The sequence below is a fragment of the Daucus carota genome, chromosome 1, assembly GCF_001625215.2.
Source record: "Daucus carota subsp. sativus chromosome 1, DH1 v3.0, whole genome shotgun sequence".
Taxonomy (NCBI): domain Eukaryota; kingdom Viridiplantae; phylum Streptophyta; class Magnoliopsida; order Apiales; family Apiaceae; genus Daucus; species Daucus carota.
In genome coordinates, this window is record NC_030381.2 from 46,338,449 (window position 1) to 46,358,739 (window position 20,291).

Genomic DNA, 20,291 nt, shown 5'->3' on the forward strand with positions numbered 1-20,291 from the left:
TGCTTCAAAATCTCATTAATTTTGGTGGGATTTCAAAAAACTTAAAATACACCGAAGAATACCACAAAATCCATCATTTTATGATTCCAAAAAAATCAATTAGCATTTGAATACCATCAGATTTTAATAAATTTTAAACAATCTCAATTGAATACCGTCAAATTTTAAAGCATCATTTAAAATCTTAATTGAGTACCACTAGATTTTGCAGCATAATTTAAAATCTCAATTGCAAATCTTGAGCTCTTAGTATATTTTTCAAAATACTTCAAATATACTCGGCCGGGTCGGAGTGGACGTTTTTGGAGCAGGCCGTGACTTTGTTTGTTGCCTATTTGGAAGAAGAAAAGCGATTGGGGTGAATTGGAATTTCTGCAGGCTTGGATCGATCGAGAGAGATGGAAGAGGAGAAGAAGAAGGGCAAGTACATGAGTATAATAATCCCTACTTACAATGAACGTCTTAACATCGCTCTCATTATCTACCTTGTCTTCAAACACCTTCCTTCGTATGCTCTCTCTCTCTGTGCTTTTAGTAGTTAATTTACTGATCTCTCTCTCTCTCTCTCTCTCTCTCTCTCTCTCTCGATCTCTCACGAGGCTTTTAGGAGTAAATCTACTGATTTTCCACATGGTAATGCTTTAGAATGATAGATGATCAAACTTTTTTACTTAACTAGTATGATTCATATCCTGAGAAGAGGCAAGGAATACCTAAAGACTTAACTCCTCTCCATATTTTCGGTTATTCCTTCTTACAGTGAACACTTCACATTTTGCCCAATTTTATAGACTATATGCCCATTCCTTGATTGTTTTTTAGCATGTTTATTATTTAATGCCACGCAGTCTATTGGATTTTTTCTGAAATCGCCACCTGTGTTTAGGGACGTTGACTTTGAAGTCATTGTTGTGGATGATGGAAGTCCTGATGGTACTCAAGATATCGTTAAACAGTTGCAGCAAGTGTATGGTGAAGATCGCATTGTATGTAGTCACACTCTATTAATTATCAATACTTTCTTCCAACTTTTTATTTGTGATGAAATAGAATGATAATATTTTTTCAATAATTACAGCTCTTAAGGGCTCGGCCAAAGAAGCTTGGATTAGGTAAAATCTTTTCCCTTTCCTATCAAAATAATATGTGAAAACAATCAAGTCAGTGTTTATAAAGATATAATTCAGGTACTGCTTATATTCATGGTTTAAAGCATGCTTCGGGCAACTTTGTTGTTATCATGGATGCTGATTTGTCACATCATGTAAGTATTTTTATTGATTTTCTGATAAATAAATATATATACAGATATACGCATTAAATATTGACATTAAATGAAGTTTTATACTTTGGTAGTGATCAGTGGGTTTCTAGTATGCAGTACTTAAATTGTTAATAACATGTATGATTAATCAAGCCATGGAAATAGGTTTCTCCTAAGGCTTTGTTTGTTGGTAAATTCGTAATTCATTTAAGTCTTCAAAGTATACAGGTGTAATGGACTAATGGTAGGTATATATTATATTCTGCTGATCTGAAAGTGAATTAAAATAAATAAACATTTCTTGTTTGATTCCTTGCATAACTATCTTGCTAGTTACTATAACCCCCACCAACAAAAGCACATTGATGAAATTTTTATGAAGAATTATAGGATACACTAGGGTGTCTATGACAGATTGATAGTTAATAGAAATTTAATTGTTTACAAGTAATTGGTGTTTAACTTGTTTTTTTTTCTGAATTGGCTTCTCATACTGCTACTGCTAAATTAGATATGTAGCTCATACTGCTACTGCTAAATTCTCATACTTGTTTGTATTTTTCCCTGTTTATGCAGCCAAAGTACCTGCCAAACTTCATCAAGTAAGCATCTTTGTTTTCAAAATATTGGTTTTTTTATAACCTGATGTGCAACTGGCTAAACAGAGAAGCGGGATCTAATAATGTTGTCTGCAGATGCTTTTAGCAGATACTTACGTGTTAGAATTTGCGGCCTATTAATCATATTTAAATTAAAGAACTGTATTATCATAATTCACTTTGTAAATGCTAATGGATAAGTAATTCTATTGGTATATGTTAAGACTTGCAGGAGTTTTTTTTTGAATCATCTTTACTAAAACTCCCTCCGTCCCTCTCATTTCTTTACAATTTTTTTCACTGTTTGGCATGCAATTCAAGGTGTATATAAAGTATAGTTTCATAATTTATTTTTAATTTTTTTTTGGTTTAAAAATTTAAACATTAAATTTTTATTCAAAAGTTTAAAATAATTTATGTAACTAACTTTATAGAGACATAAAATGCATGTCGAACCCTCTGTCCGCAACGTAAAGAACTGAGGGGGACAGAGGGAATACAAGTTTACCCTTCTCTAGAACTTGTGTTTTTGTAATTCTACTTTTCATGCATAGTTCTTCTTCCTAATTTCATTCTTCTCCTTCTGGTCTTTGTCGTATTCATTTTTTAAAACTGTCATGCGTCTACAACATATATGCTAACTAAATAAGTTCTATGTAATTAGAAAGCAGATGGAGACAGGTGCAAGTATTGTTACTGGAACTCGGTATGTTAAAGGTGGCGGCGTTCACGGATGGAATCTTATGCGCAAATTGACAAGTAGAGGAGCGAATGTCCTAGCACACACACTGCTCTGGCCTGGTGTATCAGACCTCACCGGTTCATTTCGGTACATTATCTGAAATACTAAGGTTTTTAACCCTATCATTCTTCAATGTCAAGTTACACTGTCTTTATGTTTGTTTAGGCTTTATCAGAAATCTGTGCTTGAGGACATCATAAGCTCGTGTGTTAGCAAGGGATATGTTTTCCAAATGGAGATGATTGTTCGGGCTTCAAGAAAAGGCTACCATATTGAAGAGGTAGAAAATTGATTAATTTGTACTTTGATAGTAGGTATAAGATAATTATCATATCCAAACATGTCAAAAAGCGTATGTGCTGCCTTGATTATCTGGTCAACAATGTTGTCATGGATATTAAAATTCTGACTTTAACACTTGTTACAGGTTCCCATCACTTTTGTTGACAGAGTGTATGGTAGTTCGAAACTCGGGGGATCAGAAATAGTGGAATATCTAAAGGGCCTTGTATATCTTCTGCTTACCACTTGATGATGGGTGAACAGTTTTGGAGAGCTTAAAAGTTTCTAATACATTCTATAAACTACGTAGATATTTACGGGTCATGTTCAATTGTGCATCCCCCAATTTTTAACTGTTAAGCTACCCTCTTGTAATCCAGCGGGAGAGCGGATTGTCTAACTTGTGGTATGGTGCCAGTAGTTTTTGCGTAAGTTCTATTATAATTATTGTACATTTTCCCAACGTCCTGTTTCGGGATATACTGATCCCAGGGTTTTGGTTTCAAGGAAAATCCAGGTTTATAGATTAACTCTCTCCTGATTCCGTTGAGAGGACCATAAACAGTTTTAATGTATGCATCAGGAATAATCCATTCACATTCTCGTTCTCTCATAATAATAATAGACAGTTTATATATGGCCAGTTTGTGGTTCCAATATTCTCCTCATTCTGATATTTTGTAGATTTAAGTCCTCTTAAATCACAGATGATACTAACCCTTGGTCAATTTGCATGCTTAATTTTATCACAAGGAAATTATGTACGATGACATCATGACAAGCATCGCAACTCAGATGCTTCAGGAGAATAAATAAATAAAAACCACTCATATAAATAAATGCAAGTTAGTAGCATGCTCCAAAAAATGTTGGAAGAATCGGTTAAAAAGTTATTTAAACATGGAATTATTTGATTCCCAAATGTAACTAGGATCGAAGTATAATGACTTTTTAACATATTATAGCCTTAACTATTTTGCATTTAGCATTGTATTGCTCTTATAAAGTTTGCTATAACAAAGTCTTCATGCAACCTAGTAACCTTACAGTAGTTCAGATTACAGGGTTGGAGGGATCCATATATAGCCTTGTGTGGGAACATAGCCAACTTCTTTCAGCAACTCATCCGCTTTATCTGGACCTCGACTGCCAGGTTTATATGGAACTGATTTAAATTCACCTTTATCTATTCTGTGAAGCAGAGGGGTGAATATCTCCCAGGCTACCTGATAATCCAAATGAAAGAAACATCAAAACCAAACAAGTATGATATGTGATACAAATTTGTGAGCTGTGTACCTTCAACTCATCTCTACGAACAAAATGCTGTTGATCACCCCTTATACTGAAAGACGAAAAACAATATTGAGCATGAAAATGAAAACCTTGGGGTATATTGTCATCTTGGCAAGACTTTGATACCCAAATCATGAATTAAGGCAGTGATAGCATTTACAAAATAAAAATGAGGATTCGCTATTTAATAGAAAGAAGTGGCATATACGTGTCAAGAATAAGTCGTTCATAAGCCTCTGGGATGGTTACATCCTGGTAACGTTGTCCATAGGACAAGTCTAGCTCACTCTGGATAGTTGCCATCTTAAGTCCAGGCTGTTTGACCTACATGAAAGAAATAAAGAAGGCGAGAACGCATGACTAGCAGTGATTTTAGGAGAACTTCATGCTATATATTTTTCAAATATCTTAACAAAATCATGATAAAACAAGAGTCAATTAAAAGAATAATGCAAGCAAACATATACACAATCGATCACTACATAAATCTGAGTGCGGCTTAACATTTGAATATTTTGATTCAAAATTATCAAAAGAAAAACACTGATATGATTTATTTTCGAGGATTTGCAGCACAAAAACAAGCTCAAAAGAGAAAGGACTTGCAACAATGAATTTCATTATACTCCTCATGATAACTCTCCCCAAAGAAAATCAAGACTAATTTTCTAGTTTCAAACATTTTTATTTATTTTTAATAGGCATAACCGCACAATTGATTCAAAGTTATGTCTTACTAATAAATAATATTTTTGACTAATAGCACTAAATTATTAAGATTTTGTTTCTCGGATTAGGGTATGGAGTATTAGAATGTCAGACACAACACATTTTTTTCGTATCCTATTCTGAAAATCTAAAATGCAACTTTCTTCGCCACCATACTTTTTATATTTGCATCGCAAGTTCAATTCGCCTGGGGAATTTTAGTTGGTCAAAGTGTCCATATTTTTAGTTGGTCCAAAGTATCCATATGTTAGTAACTAAACTTTCCATATTAAAAAGAAATCTAAAATTTCACATGTTAAGACTTAAGATCATCTTCAAGTTTCTAAAAACCAAGTTATGAATGGGAGATGAGAAAAATATTTTTCTTTATCTATATCGTATTGCAGACTAGTGGATACCCTTCTCTAAGTAACATGAGGTCGAGGCAACTGGTGAGAAACATGAGATCGTGGTTCAAGCCTCAATAGAGGGCGCACGTGTGTATGAGTACTAAATTTCTGCAATCGGTACATGACAAAAATATAAAATGATGCACTGGGAATTATTATGTGAAACTGATAGACCTTGCACTTGGAGGAAAAAAAAAATAAGGATACTTCAAACACTTCTGAACAGCATCATCAAATGTAGCTCAATAAAGAACATAAACTGAATAACATCAGAATGCTAGGTTCACAAGTCACTTACTGTAAGCTTCATATACATGGCCTCTGAAGGTTGTAATCGTATTACTAGTTCATTCCTCCCTTGCTTTTGACCTAAATATAGTAGAACATACTCCGCTTAAACTTTAAAGCCATATAACTGTTCTCAAGAACACAATAAACTACCAATAAAGAAACATTAATCAATACAAGTCAAATTGTGGGTACTGCACATGTAAGCTATTCTGAAGGTTATTTGGATTGTAAATTTTAGGACTACAAGATAATTTTGTTATAATCCCTCAACACTGTAGGGTACAAGGGATGAGTCATTCACCATTATGACCCAGTGCTATTAAAACATTTTTGTTTTATTTTTTTCTCAAGACATAAGTCAATTAAGAATCAGTAACACCGACAATTTTACAAATGGATGTGTGATCAGGACACATCAAAAAGATAGATGCAACACAAAATTCACTGAACTAAATTGGAGCTCTAACACCACAAGCATGTTGGCTATATGATGCTTGGACATAAGACTACTACAGAAAATGGAAAGTGCAAATTTGACAAAATTGTACAATACTTTTAAATATATCACCCGGAACTTCCTTAAATTGGATACGAATTTCTGCCTTTCTAGATGCTAATGCCTTTCCAGCCTTAAGCACGAAAGGTACACCTGCAACGAGTATACAGGATGATGTTAGTGTTAACGAATAAAGTTAAATATTTAACTAATAAGTAATTTGTTTTAATTTGGAAGTTTAGTACTAGTTGCAGTTCGTAACTAAAAGTACTGAGTAGCTTTATCATTGGTCCAAGGAGAGAGCTATATTACTTCTACAAATATCTATTGTAAGCCTTCTTTCTAGAATATTCTCTCTCAAAAAACAATTCCTCCAAGAAATCCCAGTGACTTACTAATTTCTTTATAAATTAATACCCTGTTAGTTAAATTCTTCACCAGACTTAGAAGTTAGAACTCATAACCTCAATCCTGACTATACATGATGCCTGGACAAACTACCTCAGGCCTATTAAACAGATCTTTAATTTACAATTAAAAACCACCTCCCTCCCCCCAAAAAATAAATTAATAATTATAAATAATTATCATTATTAATGCGTATACAATTTTGCATCAGAGAAAATGATTAAAAGTAATATGACATACCTTCCCATCTTTCATTATGTATACGCAATACTATAGTTGCAAAAGTAGGAGTGTTAGAGCCATCAGGCACTGTGGGATCATCTAAGTAGCCATCATATTGTCCGAGCACAACCTCTTCATCTTTAATTGGAGCTACAGATTGAAGAACCTGCATTTACACTAATACTATCAAGTAAAAAGGGAAATTGTGCAGCTCATGAAAATTAGTCCAAATGAATTTGGAATTATATTGTACCAAAGAAGAAAATCAAGAAGTACAAAACAGCACTTCTCATGAATATACAGGCTTAAGAACCTGAGTTCTCAACAACTAGTTAGTAAAATAAGAAAGTTGGAACCACTAGAGAACACTTAATGGAATAAGGTGAATGTGTTAGTATTAAGAAAGAAATATATTTGCTGCTAGTTAGATGACAGAAAGTGATAATGGGAAGAACTATGAAAAAAAATAAAAATAAGGAAATCATATTGCCATAATTAATGCCATAATTAAAGCCACAATTATACATTCACCTTCACTTTCTCATCTCGAATGTGCTCAGGTTTAAGAGAGACAGGTTTCTCCATAGCAACAAGGCAAAGAACCTAGAGTTAGCAGAACACAGTATTAGATATGTAAAGCAAAACCAGAAAGAGGTGTCCCTCAGGATCAAAATGTAATCTCCTATTTGAATTGAAGGATTTATTTGATAACTTGGATTTGAATCCCGCCGAAATTTATATAAATATTAAAATATTGTCAATGGCACAAAACATGGTATAAATGCAGCAAATTGGTCTCACCTGCAAGAGATGATTTTGGATAATATCCCGGATGATTCTGCAACAACTTACGACATAAGGTTATGCAAGTAAAACTTAAGATTTTCTATATAACTTGTCAGACCAAATAAAAATTCTTGACTGTCACCCTTGAATTACAATTTCAGGACTGCAATTACGGAAGTATATATCAATCAGGAAATTGTTCTGCACTGATAACATACCCATACTCATCAAAATATCCGCCACGCCCTTCAGTTCCAATATCCTCTCGAAACACAATCTGCATGTGACGATAATATAGAATATAATATAACAGTGGGGGTGGGGGGATATTAATATCATCAGTCAATGACATACTGCTAGGTGCTATTATCAAACATATACAATTAGAATATTTATGATAAGAAACATACTGTGTGATCTCAATCTTGCAAGAAGATAATTTAAGACCAAATAACCAAGATAATGCCAAACGTATCATGACAATAATTTATATTTTTTATAAAACAGCAATATAATTGGTGAAGGAGGATATGTCAACCTTTGTTGCAAGCCACTGTTGTTTCCTTACAGGCACTAAACAAAGAAACCTCTACTAATTATAAATGAAGCCTCTTTTTTTTTTTTTTTTGCTAAATAAAGGAAGCCTTTTTATTGTGTGTATAAGTGGGGTGGAGAATCTAGACACGAACCTGTACACTACTGATGTTGTCATGATTCCATGAAGGCAGGAAAAAACGATTAGCAAAACGAAGTACCAACTACAAAAAATTAATATGAACATAAGAATACCACAAGTGCGAGGTAGGAAAGGCATCAAGTTCAAGTGCTTGACAATTTTGACATGTGTTACCAAGTTTTGCACCAACTCTTTCCCCAAATAATGATCAATACGATATATCTGTGGCTCCTCAAACAGTTCTCCTATCTGGTTACTGAGACGCTCGGCTGACTCCAAGTCCTTACCGAAGGGCTTCTCAACAACAATACGTGTCCATCCACCAAGATCAGCTGAAATGTACATTAACAAGCATGTAAGAGTTATGTTCCAATCATAAAACATGGCAGGGACTGGTTGTGATAGTCTAGTTTCATGGCTACATATCCAATGATTCATCTATAAACCAATTGTTGTAGATATTTTCATGTGGGGAAAGACAATCCCTGTTATCCAATGACAAAAGCATATTATTCAACCATTAAGACAAGAATGTTGGATACTATTAAAAAATCAATAAACTTTTAATAAAGTAAAATTATTAGAGGATAGCTGCTACATACAAGAGCATACATTTATTCATGCAGCAAGTCCTAATCATTTTGCAGACTGGAGGATACACTGAAGGAGGAAGTGCGAGGTAGAATAGTCTCCGGGACGATCCTTCAATACTCTTTTTTGATATTTCATACTCAGATATTTCCTTATCCAAACACTGAAAACCCTCTTCCGTGTCATAAGCACCACAGACGTATTTGATCTACGTGATCAATAAAAAATCAAGACATGGGTAATAACTGGACATGGATGGAAATTTATTAAACTGAGAATCACATAAACAGCTTCACCAACCAGTTGCAGAAACTTTGTTGCATCTTCCGTGTGTCCTTCTGCAGCATTCTTGTTTGGAGTAAGATATCTGCACAAATTAAAAAACTAGTCAACAGTAATTTGGTTAATATGTCACTCTACCAGTGTACAAGTCTGATCCAGATAAAATTTGTGTAAAAGTTATGTTATTGACGCAATAGTAATAATGTAAAATAAAATGCTATATACATGAGGAAAAGAAAGAAGGTCAAAGTCATAACATCCTACCCATTGTCATTTACATAAAGAAAAAATAAAGAAGGGAAGTTCTGAACTTAGATTGTAATTTTTAAAATATGTATTCTTCCAGAAGGAAGCTAACAGAAACTGGCAGTGTACCACTCTAGATTCACTTTCTATGTAATCTACTTTCCATCAACAAGATTACAAGAGTATTACCCCCGAATACGGTCTCTGAGGTCATCATCTGAAATCTTGGTCCTGGCATAGCCAAAGATGTAAACTTCATGTGACTGCAAGAAACCCTGTCAAAGACCACATCAAACCAGCATAAGGCACAAAATTCAGTCTCGTACCCTGCCATGAAGACGTAAGATCTTAAACAATTCATTATGAAACTAAGCAGATAGAAAGACCTGGCGATAGAGTTTGAAGAGTGCGGGGAAAGTCTTTTTCTTGGCAAGATCACCAGAAGCACCAAGCACAACAATAGATAGGCATGCAGCTTCTGACCCGGCTGGTTCACTGTCTTTATCAACAGGGTCTGCCACAATAGGCTCTCCTCCACTATCGGACATCTTATGACTGTCAGACACTGCAGATTACATTATTAAGTATCGGACCTAATTACGACATTAAAAATTATACAAAACAATTTTTTTCTCAATGCCGCATAATTTTCAATGCAAAAGAAACACTAAATGATCTAATATGGCTAGCCACACAACTTATTGCTCACCAGCCTCCTGCTTAAATCACTCAAAAGTATATATTTAACAAGAGCCCAGTAAAAAAATATTCAACAGAGTAAAAATGCAGTGCAAACAATTCAATATATATTTAGTGTCAATTAGCTAGGAAAACAGTAAAATTCAATTCTTCTAATAAAAAATCTGTGAAGACGAATCCGTGTGTGTGTGTGTGAACAAGGGAGATGCAATATCATCATGCAAATGTAAGAAAAAGATGACTAACCTTGAATCAAGAAATGTGCAGTAACTGAGATCTTCTGTGGGGGGTGCGCTGTATATATGTGTGTAGAGCAAGGTAGATATAGATTAAGAAATGTGGGAGATGAGAAGAATTGCTTGATATCAATTTACTTTATTGGCATAACAAACCGTGGGTTATTTCCTAGTTTTTTGCATGAATAGACGTATAACATCATTTTATCGTTTATTTTCTTTAGTTTATGACTTATAATATGTCCACTTATTTTAGTAGCGTTCTACATCTGTCCACTGCTTCGGCCTTTTGGATTTCGGTTTCTTTGTCATGTCCATGTTCTAGGTTTTTTTCCTGTCAAATGTTTTGTATTTCTGCCCGAATGTTGTCAGGAATTGGAGAGGACATGGCAATAATCCAAATTCATTTTTTTTTTATCTATCTCTAAACCCTAACCAACAAATTTTGATCGGATTTCATTATATCGAAAATCTTTTTTCTGCCCTTAAAAAAAAAAAAAAAAAAAAGAAGAAAGAAAATCTTTTTTCTGGATTGGATATAAATGCCTAAGGTTTGAATTATTCAATTATTGTTTATCAAACACATAGATATTTTTCAATATATAAAATTATAGTCCGTTATTAACATCGAAAATATATCAATTATTAATCATTTGGTCAGCTTCATACTATCGGACCTGTCACAGTATCACTACCTTATTCAGTCAGATTTCCGTTTAACCACAACGGAAGAGCCACGCCCACCAGACAGTCTTTTGCAACGCAATAAAACTAGGTAGCGTCTTTTTTTTTTTTTTTTTTTTCCATCTCCATCACTGTAGACTGTAGTGTGTATATAAAAGGTATTTAGGGCTACCGTCTTCATATTTTTGCGATCAGGTCATTTCCCTATTTATATATACCAATTTAAGCAAATGGAAAAATGGTGGAAGACTAACCTAAATGACAGCAACATATGAAGCCTTGTTTACCTAAGGCCAGGTGTGCCTACAAGGGCGAATTTACGAAAACCAAAACTCAGATACATTTAACAAAACAAAATTCATAAAGTAATAATAGTAACAATAATAATAAAAAAAAAGCTGGCTTTCTGTATTTGCAACTACAAATGCATGCTCACTATGTTTCGCTCAAATAATACGGGCACACTACAAATATGATCCAGATTGTGCTAGGATAAGTCAGCAATTTTGCTAGCAAGAACTCGTTCCCGTCTTTCAATGTATCCAAATGGAAACCAGCCTGCTTTCCCATTACATTCACCTTCTGCCCAGCCATTGTTAGACACCTGCAACATGATCAGACTTTAAGAAACAAAGTGCCAGCCAAGTGGCACAAACTAATGCGATATTTCGCCAGACGATCATGTAAGAGAGCACAAGGGGCACCTATTACCTAATCATATGCATTTTCCATCCATTGTATACATAAACAAAGTAACTAGAGGTAATCAGTTATAGATATATAAATTTCAGCACCTACAATAAACCCCTGGGCCATGTTTGTTTCATGGGAAATGTAGACTGTAGAGTAAATTGACCAACTCACAATGCACCGAGAAAATAATACAACCAAGTCCATAGGATCAGTGTTTTGACTTGATTATGCTTGTGCATAATTACCGAACCATAAAGAGGCAGAAATGACTGCCAAGTAACAAAACAGGGCCCAAGCGAGTAATCAACAAGTTCGAACACTGGTAATAGATCTTGAATATATTAGTAATGAAAATGATATGTATTGCTAAAGCAAAACCAGGAGAGATTAAATGTATGTTATGCACAAAATAAACACCTAAAGATGAATATTATTGCTTCTAGAAGCATCAAATCAATGGAGGTGTGGTAATTTAGCACACCAATAGATCTTCACTACTCAGTGAGTTGGGATGCTAGTGCGGACCACAAGTGTATGCTTTCATGAAGTAAATTACTGAAACTCAAGCACCAAGTTTAACTATAAGCCAGTTACAAACCTTGCGAACAACAATATAGTCACCAATTGACAAATTAAGCTCCACGTCCGATTCTGCTTGATACGAGTATAGAGCCTACACAAAAAGGGTGTCAAGGTAAGTTTCTAGAAATGGGAACTACAAAATTCAACTATGATTACATGACATATCAATGGAATCATAGGCATCAATCATAACGAGTGCATAAAGGGCACAAGCTCAATTGAACAAATATTTCACACAATTCACTTACTTCTCCAAGAAAATAATCCATGTCATCAGATGATCCATTATGTGTTGTAGTAAAAACATTGTTTACTTCTTCATAAGGTGGCGGTGGAGGATTACTTTCCACATTGGGAGCAGGAGGTGCTGCTTCAATTCGCTGTCGTTCTGATAACATCTGCCAAATTTAATAAAAGGGAAAAGATGAATGAATAATACAAAAAAGAAAAAGTTGATAATAAGAAAACAAATAACAGCCTCTTTAAACTCTAAGCAGATTGCAAATGGCATAATCTAATAAGATAGCAGTCTTACTTTATCGCCTAATAAGTTTGCACCATTAATCTTCAAAATTATGACTTGATAATTAACTACTTGAATTCCGAAGAAATAGGGCCAGTCTTTGTCATTCATTAAACATATGTTCAAGTTCCTACTTTTTATGTCCTCTTTCTGAAAGAAGACTAAGCAATAATCCCTTATAGAACTAAACTACATGAACCCAAGCAATTGCTTGATCATTTCCAATAAAATAAATGTAGGCATCCTGTAGTTTTTGATAATCTTGATAGTAGACCAAGCCTAAATCCAAATTATTGTAGAGATATTGAAAAAGCAGATCAAAAATTTATAGCAGGAACATACGTAGAAGCCTTTAAGTAATGAAAGCTCTTTGCCAAAAGACATTAGCTATACAATTTCATACCTCGCCTTCAAGCTGATCAAGTATCTGGAGTACTCTCTGATGATAAGCACGCTCCGACTCAACCTATAACAAAAACATAAGAAAAACTATTATTTGCCTTCATCGCGAATGTAAGATTTGATAATATATTAGGCTTAGCTAGGATTTCCTTTAGACATTTACCATGGAAATAAGTCGCTGGAGTGTCAACCTTTGTTGCTGAGCTTCAACAGCAGCCATTGCTGCAGTTGCTTCCTTTCCCAATATTCCCATGTTTGATTTTAGATCCTGAAGCTTTTGTTCTGCTGCTTCAACTTTCGAAACGATGTCTGGGTTTCCTGTACCTTCTCTCAATTTAGCTTGTCGTCTTGAAACTTCAATGGCCTGTCTAGGTTTGAGAGAAATTGGTATTACATGCTTGGGGAAACCTTGCCATTCCAGAAACTTCGTCTAATATTTCTAGATATTGTATCAACTATTTTACAACATGTTTACTAACACAGGACCTCAAAGATTATAAAAAAAGATATGTCATTAATTAGGAGAGTCGAGAGTGTGCATACAATTTTGAAGTAGAACGATTCTGAATGATACCTGAGTTTCAGCCTCTTGTCTCATTCGATCATAACGTTGGGCAAGATGTCTAGCATCTTCAAGAGGAGCTCCCATTACCATCGCTCTTAAAGGTTCTGCAACCTGAAACCCCCAGAAGACGAAACTACTAAAAAACTCTAGTATTGTTACAAGGAAGATACAAGAATCCTGAAGTTAAACTAGTGGAAGCAACAGAAGTAGTGAAACATGCAACGCAATTATAGAAGTTAACTTTTCGATAGTCACTCACACTTAATAGGAAAAAATTGCACTGTTTATACCAGTATATAATGAGGAAGTGCTACTCTCAGCAAGCCATATTTCATAAGAACCATAAAACAAATGATCTTTTACATGAACGAAAAAAGGTGACATATCAACACATATATATTAGTCTCAATTAACCAAGTGACATTGCTCTAATCTTACACGAGCATGATTTTAATGATTAGAACAACTGACAAAAGAAACAGAATAGTAGCTCTTAAAAGGCTTTCCATCATTTCAAATATAACCTCCATAAATATTATGTCTTTCATATATAACACAGGAACATTCAAAAGCCAATAATTATATCAATTTTGTGCAGCATCTGCTACGAAGTGGTTAATTCAAACAGGAATATGGAAGAGTGAAATACCCTTTTCTACAAAGATTTAGGTAATTTCAAGTAGTACCTATATTGATAATTGAACGAATAGATGGTCACCAAAAAAGAGCAATTTTTCAAAATGTAAAATGGGAGAAAGCATTAAATTCTGGACAGATGACGAACTGAATATCTAAGTAACTTCTAGGCATCGGGTTGATGTTATATAGAAGTAATCCCATACTTGAATTCCTCAATAACTTTAACCAAAATATGGTGTTGAATAACAAATTTGATTTGGCAATAAAAATATAACACCATTTTAACTGGCGTGTTAGTGTTATACTTTATTTCATACATTGAAGCATGTAGATAATTTCCCCTTTTATCTCTGCATTTGTTTGTACATAATTTTATATGACTCTAAGCTTCAAAACGCCTCCCCTTAATGCCTCGTGCCTACGCACGAAGCTCTGGGAAGGCGTCCTTCCACCTCAAACAGCATAGGAATTTGGACGTATGACAAAAATCTTTTGTTTTAAGAACCAGACACTAGAAATTTCATTTAGTCTAGGGACACATTACATTTATTTACCCAAAACCAATCCATATCACACGTATGGACCAGCACGTTAATTTGGACAAACTTTATAACCGTCATCAATAATCATAGCTTCAAGAAGATATGAGCCTAAAGGTGAAAACAAAAGTTTAGAATAATCAAGAACGGAGATTTTAAAATATCTAATCAGTCCCAGTAGTGTGCCCTTGGATATTAACATACCTTTCCACACATTTGAAGTATATTATATGCTCTAATGCTAGTGGTTAATAAAATGAGTTCAAACAGGATTTGGCTAGTTTATTCCTAGTTCACATTTCAAAAAATAGAAATGGCAGAAAATAATCCAACCTGTGTACCAAAGGCTTTCAACATATTTCCACGCTCCTTCTCCATTTGAGCACGAGCACGTCCAAAACTTGCTGCAGCTTTTGACAATGTGCTGCCACTGGTACATGTATTCTCAACACCATATTTTCTGCTATCTTCTGATAACTTTGTCCCTGTTGATTAAAAAATAAATAAACATCAGAATGAGCCTATTACGACATGCTAACTAAGCAAATAACATGAAAGTAAGCAAATCAATTCACCTATTTCAACTTGCTTGGAGCCAGTAACAATATAACCTTCTACACCACGTACAATATCCCTTTGAAAATGCTGCAAAAGTATAAGCCAGGAAAATATAATAATGCTGATCGGTCATGACCTCTGCACGGGTTTGGGAGAACAGAGACAGATATACATATATATAATGGCTACCAACTTATAAGACAAAAAAAAATTCCTACGACCTGTACCCATATATTCACGATATAGAAATGCGTACAGCACATTAATAGTAAAGTCCTTATAACTGTGCAAGGTTAGGGATGCATGGAGGATCTATGTCAGTTGGACAACACAGTTACTCTAAAAACAGGTGACTAGGAAACCGTATTCTCAAATGCTTTTACATCTTAATCTAATTTTGGTACAAGAGTAAAAATACAACTTCAGGAAAAAGATACCTTCGCAGCGCGTGTGGATATGTATAATTTTTCAAGTTTCTGGTGCTGTTGAAATTCTGCTCCATCACTAGCAAAATCAGAACCACCATAACCACCAGCTCCAAATTGCTTGAGGACAGCCTGAAGTAAAATCCACTTACAATAAACATTATGTTTTCTTGAAATATATAGACAACTAGAAATGTATATTTCATGGCCAGATCAAGAGTGCACAGTAGCACGCATTATGTATCATAGAAACTTAATTCAAGAGATAAAAAACCATTTGTATCATATAGCTTATGACGAACTCATGGGTGATTCATACCTCATACAAGAAAGCAATGGCAACTTTAAAAATGAGTGGCAGACTTTGGACTCATTCATAAGTAAATTCTTATGCAATTTTAAGTCTCATCATCTTTATAAAGACTCTATATTAGAGATTTTGGACCAACAATATTGCAGGCTCCTAGTTCTTTTTATCATTGCACCACTATGGAAAAAGTTTCTTCGAAAGAATATACAAGAAATAATTTGGCCTAAACCTAAAAAGGTATCCACCATTCATATCTTTCAAGATAACATTTGAAGCTACGAATTTAGCAATAAACATTCAAAGAATTCCGGTTCTTAACCTTTTCTGATATAGTAATAAACTAACAATAATAACACGCCACAGCGGAAAACATTCATCTCATTTAGACACATAAAAATCATGACGATGAGTTGGGAACAAAATTAAACCAATATTGCTCTCTATTCAGTACATAAATCTTTATCACAACTACTCTCCAGAAGCACCCTTTTCGTAGCTAGAAAGCAGGGGTGCGGCACTTACCCACTGCACCGCGCATCGGATATGTTCGGGGCAGGGGTGCGGCACCCACAGTGTTCCCGTCTTTTACAGATCAGATTCTTGGGGAATGCGGGAAGGGGTTATGGGATTGCCTAGTTTATAATTATTTGATTAACTTTGACCTACCAGTTGATTCAGGCTTCCATTAATCTGAAGAGACGACTGAGAGAAAGGAAGAAGAATCGCCATTCTATCTCCTTCTCATTACCAGTTACCAGTTCTTGTTGCCAATGTATTGATTAAGATTTGTTTTCTTGCCGAAGCATGTGTGTGTCTTGAGTTTTTTGTCTGCATAAGTGTATTTTGACCGTTCACTGTCTGTGGGTACCCATAAGATATGTTTTATTATATATTTTTATGATCTGCTTGCTTCTTTTACATATTTATTATTATTTCTATAAATAATTGAATTACTTTAATTACTATGAATTTCAATTATTCAGGATCTGTTTAATTTAATTAAAATTTGTTGCTTAAATTATATATATATATATATAATCTGTATATATATTTTTAATACTTTTATATTAGACGTATCCCCCAACACCGGCATCCCCATGCTTTTTGATTTGCTGAAATTCTGTATCTGCGCATCCCCGCACCCACACCCATGCTTCCTTTGTTTGTAGTAATCACCCAAATCTAGCATATAACTAGAAATAAATCTTAGTAGATACATCATTCCATTTCTTCTTATAATTACGTGGTCAATTGTCTATAGCCTTGACTAAATTGTTTAGAGATGTGAAGGGGCTCCTATCCCATTTATTATTTACACTGCCAATATGTTCATCTACAAGTTATATCCATTTGCCCATGAATATTTGTTCCCCATACTAAGAATTTTTCTTCAAATTTCAAGCATACTACATTAAAAGACTAATATCTAATTATCTAGGTTGTAGAGATGAATTCTGAAAGTGTCAACTAAACCGCCATTAAGCTTGTATTTGCTACCTTGTTTATTAAAAACCCGCTCTTGAACCAAATTTTCTACTTGAGGCCATAAAGACTAGCACCTTCCGCCAACCAGCATCGCAAAACCTGCCTTCTATATTAATCATATATCTGAGCTCATTTTTATTTAACATCCTGGGTCTAATTGTGTATTATTTAAATTCACTACTACACATACATAGTTTTCTACATCTAGAATAAAAAATAATATAAAACAGAAAATTGGCGAGGTAAGGAGTTAATTAAAAGGATATGGCACAACCGTATAAGGCCAGGAGTCGGAGTATTGAGTTGATGCGGAAGAAAAAAGAAACTAGTCTTCAGAATAGGTAAGAATAAGCTCCCTAACTTCTTTTGCCAAACAATCGGTAGAAGCTGAAGCAGGCTCTTTTAGGAAAAGACACTCCCTAAATATGCTGATCAATTCTTTCTACTACAAATTTGGAACCTGGCATTTTTCTAGTTTTGGCCTGCAGGAGGAGCTAATTCTCTCGACTGTCATCACTATTATTATAGTCGGTACCAATGTATTAGAACCGTCTCATGTGTAACTTTTTATTGTTCACCTCATGTAGGTAAGTTGTGTTCATGGTGGATGCGGATAGGGCAGAAGAGTCCATAGAAGCAGCCTATTTATCTTTCGCACGCTACCATTAGTTACACCTAAAGTCCTTCGGTAATTTCATCACTAGCACAATACGGCAATATAATTGGTGATTGAAGAGGAATTTATAACACATCCACGGTAATTTGTGTGATGTATTCATGTGTGTGTATATATATTCTCTGGATCTCCCTCTCAATCTTTCATTTCACAAATCACATCCTCCTCTATTATGTTCTTATGCATACACAAATCTAGAATTCAAATAAACAAACACATAATAAATCATCGATGATTCCAAGAAATAGAATCAACAGATCTAAAATGAATGAAACGCGTAATCGATCGTTAAATAAAATATATCGAATAAATTCCGTTTGATGCAAGGAGGATCTACCTGTTGTTGGCGAGAGACTTGCTCTCGGAGCTTGGATGCTTGTTTCCTAATTGCTTCCATGTGATTAATTACATGAGATAGTGGAGGACTGAATCGCCTCCTGTGTTAAATACTTTTCTCACAAATTCAGAGCAGGAGCCTGTAGGTGTGATTTAAATAATGATCAAGACAGAAATTTTAATTTGGTATTTTTGTTGTTAAGTTCATATTAAATCTATAAATTATTATTTATTGTAATTATAATGACATTAAATTGCAGTATTTTTTGTATCATGATACAGAACTTTATTATCGAGAATCAGAAATATAAGTTATTTTAAGAATTATCTTATTTCTAATTTTGATCTATTTTCCAAATTTTACATTATTTATTAAATATTACATAAATCGAATTTTTTTAAAATTCAAATATTAATTTAATTCCACAACATAAAATGATAAAAGACCCTGAGTGTTATTTATTTTTTATGATACATAATATCTCATTTGTCATTATCTAGAAAGAAAAATTTCATTATCACTTAAATACACGGCTTAAAATTGCATTTTTCGTTTTTCAATAAAAACTTGACGCGAGGTGAGATTTTTAATTTTTGAGAAACAGGTCACTTAGAAACAGGTCACTCTCAATACGAACTTACGTTTCGGCCGTTAAAACACGATTTCAAGTTGCGTTTTGGACGTAAAACACAGCTTTAAGTTATATTGTGGGTATTGTTTATTACAAAAATATGAAATATTTTGCATGTTGTGTTTGTAGTTTTTTGTATAATAATTAATTTGAAATGTATGTTCTTGTTCATAATTTTCAAATATGTTGACGTAGTGTTATATTCGAGTAACATATAAAAAATTAATTATTTCTATTCGTGACAATTGAATATAATAACAGAATATTTACATATAATGTCATTATATCTTGTATGTATGATGATTTTAGCCTGTTTTATTAAAAAATTTGGTGCGGAGTAAGAAGTACAAAAACATTATTTATTTGCTACACAATATTATAAAAACTAATATTTATATCAATATTTTTTAAATTTTGTGGTTACATCCGATAGAAGAAATATAATATTTTGAAAATAATATTATCTTATCAATATGCTCTGATTCTAGCGTGATGAAGCATTAGAGATTATGGTGTCGTTTTACGTTTGTGATGAGTGCAGAGATCGATAGTTTATATGCAAAAGAGTTAACTGTACTTTCGAACTCCTAACTTTGCCCCAAATACAGTTTAGTACCTGAACTTTAAAACGTGATAATATACACTCTACACTTAACATTCGCTTCCAAATTGTACCCTTAATCACTTTTCCGTTAAAATATCTCTGTTAATGTTAAGTTTTACTTGAGTATTATGGGTAAGATTTGTGCATGACCGCTGGACATATATTTAGTGGAAAGCATGGGCATGGACTGGTTTGGTTTAGTTTTTGGACAAAACCTAAACCACAACCATATATTTTCGGTTTTTAAAATCAAAAACCGCAACCGCCGGTTCAGATTCGGATTCGATTGCGGTTTAAAAAACCCTGGTTTGATTATAATCGGCTCGATTTCGGTAACCGAAACCGATAAATATAAAAATTAAAAGCAAGTGTGGCCCTACATATATTTATGTTGTTATTGTACT

At 34.0% G+C, this 20,291-nt stretch overlaps 3 protein-coding genes across 4 annotated transcripts; 1 reads left to right on the plus strand and 2 right to left on the minus strand.

Annotated features, from left to right (window-relative positions):
• The first annotated feature begins 288 nt into the window (after window positions 1-288).
• Window positions 289-3,524, plus strand: LOC108205100 (dolichol-phosphate mannosyltransferase subunit 1). The gene is made up of 8 exons (XM_017374890.2): window positions 289-508; window positions 887-986; window positions 1,079-1,112; window positions 1,188-1,264; window positions 1,841-1,866; window positions 2,528-2,692; window positions 2,771-2,885; window positions 3,033-3,524. The coding sequence occupies exons 1-8, from the start codon at window positions 399-401 to the stop codon at window positions 3,135-3,137; spliced, it is 732 nt and encodes a 243-aa protein (XP_017230379.1). The 5' UTR covers window positions 289-398; the 3' UTR covers window positions 3,138-3,524.
• Window positions 3,525-3,696: 172 nt separating this feature from the next.
• LOC108205429 (glucose-6-phosphate 1-dehydrogenase 6, cytoplasmic-like) lies at window positions 3,697-11,221 on the minus strand. 2 transcript variants are annotated; one of them, XM_064085720.1, is made up of 17 exons: window positions 11,173-11,221; window positions 10,245-10,292; window positions 9,686-9,854; window positions 9,489-9,574; window positions 9,072-9,138; window positions 8,793-8,979; window positions 8,355-8,512; window positions 8,194-8,262; window positions 7,723-7,781; window positions 7,520-7,556; window positions 7,250-7,321; window positions 6,737-6,884; window positions 6,146-6,241; window positions 5,600-5,670; window positions 4,392-4,507; window positions 4,187-4,232; window positions 3,697-4,113 (listed from the first exon to the last, which is right to left on the minus strand). In XM_064085720.1, the coding sequence occupies exons 1-17, from the start codon at window positions 11,187-11,189 to the stop codon at window positions 3,946-3,948; spliced, it is 1,614 nt and encodes a 537-aa protein (XP_063941790.1). In that variant the 5' UTR covers window positions 11,190-11,221; the 3' UTR covers window positions 3,697-3,945. The 2 variants fall into 2 exon arrangements, with proteins under 2 accessions (XP_063941790.1, XP_063941791.1); XM_064085721.1 differs by having other exon boundaries at window positions 9,686-9,864; window positions 11,173-11,214.
• Window positions 11,222-11,234: 13 nt separating this feature from the next.
• On the minus strand, window positions 11,235-18,812 carry LOC108205428 (SH3 domain-containing protein 2). The gene is made up of 10 exons (XM_017375383.2): window positions 18,653-18,812; window positions 15,857-15,976; window positions 15,437-15,506; window positions 15,195-15,346; window positions 13,693-13,794; window positions 13,282-13,482; window positions 13,120-13,182; window positions 12,442-12,591; window positions 12,210-12,284; window positions 11,235-11,522 (listed from the first exon to the last, which is right to left on the minus strand). Exons 1-10 carry the CDS (start codon window positions 18,710-18,712, stop codon window positions 11,406-11,408), a joined length of 1,110 nt encoding a protein of 369 aa, XP_017230872.1. The 5' UTR covers window positions 18,713-18,812; the 3' UTR covers window positions 11,235-11,405.
• Window positions 18,813-20,291: the final 1,479 nt, after the last annotated feature.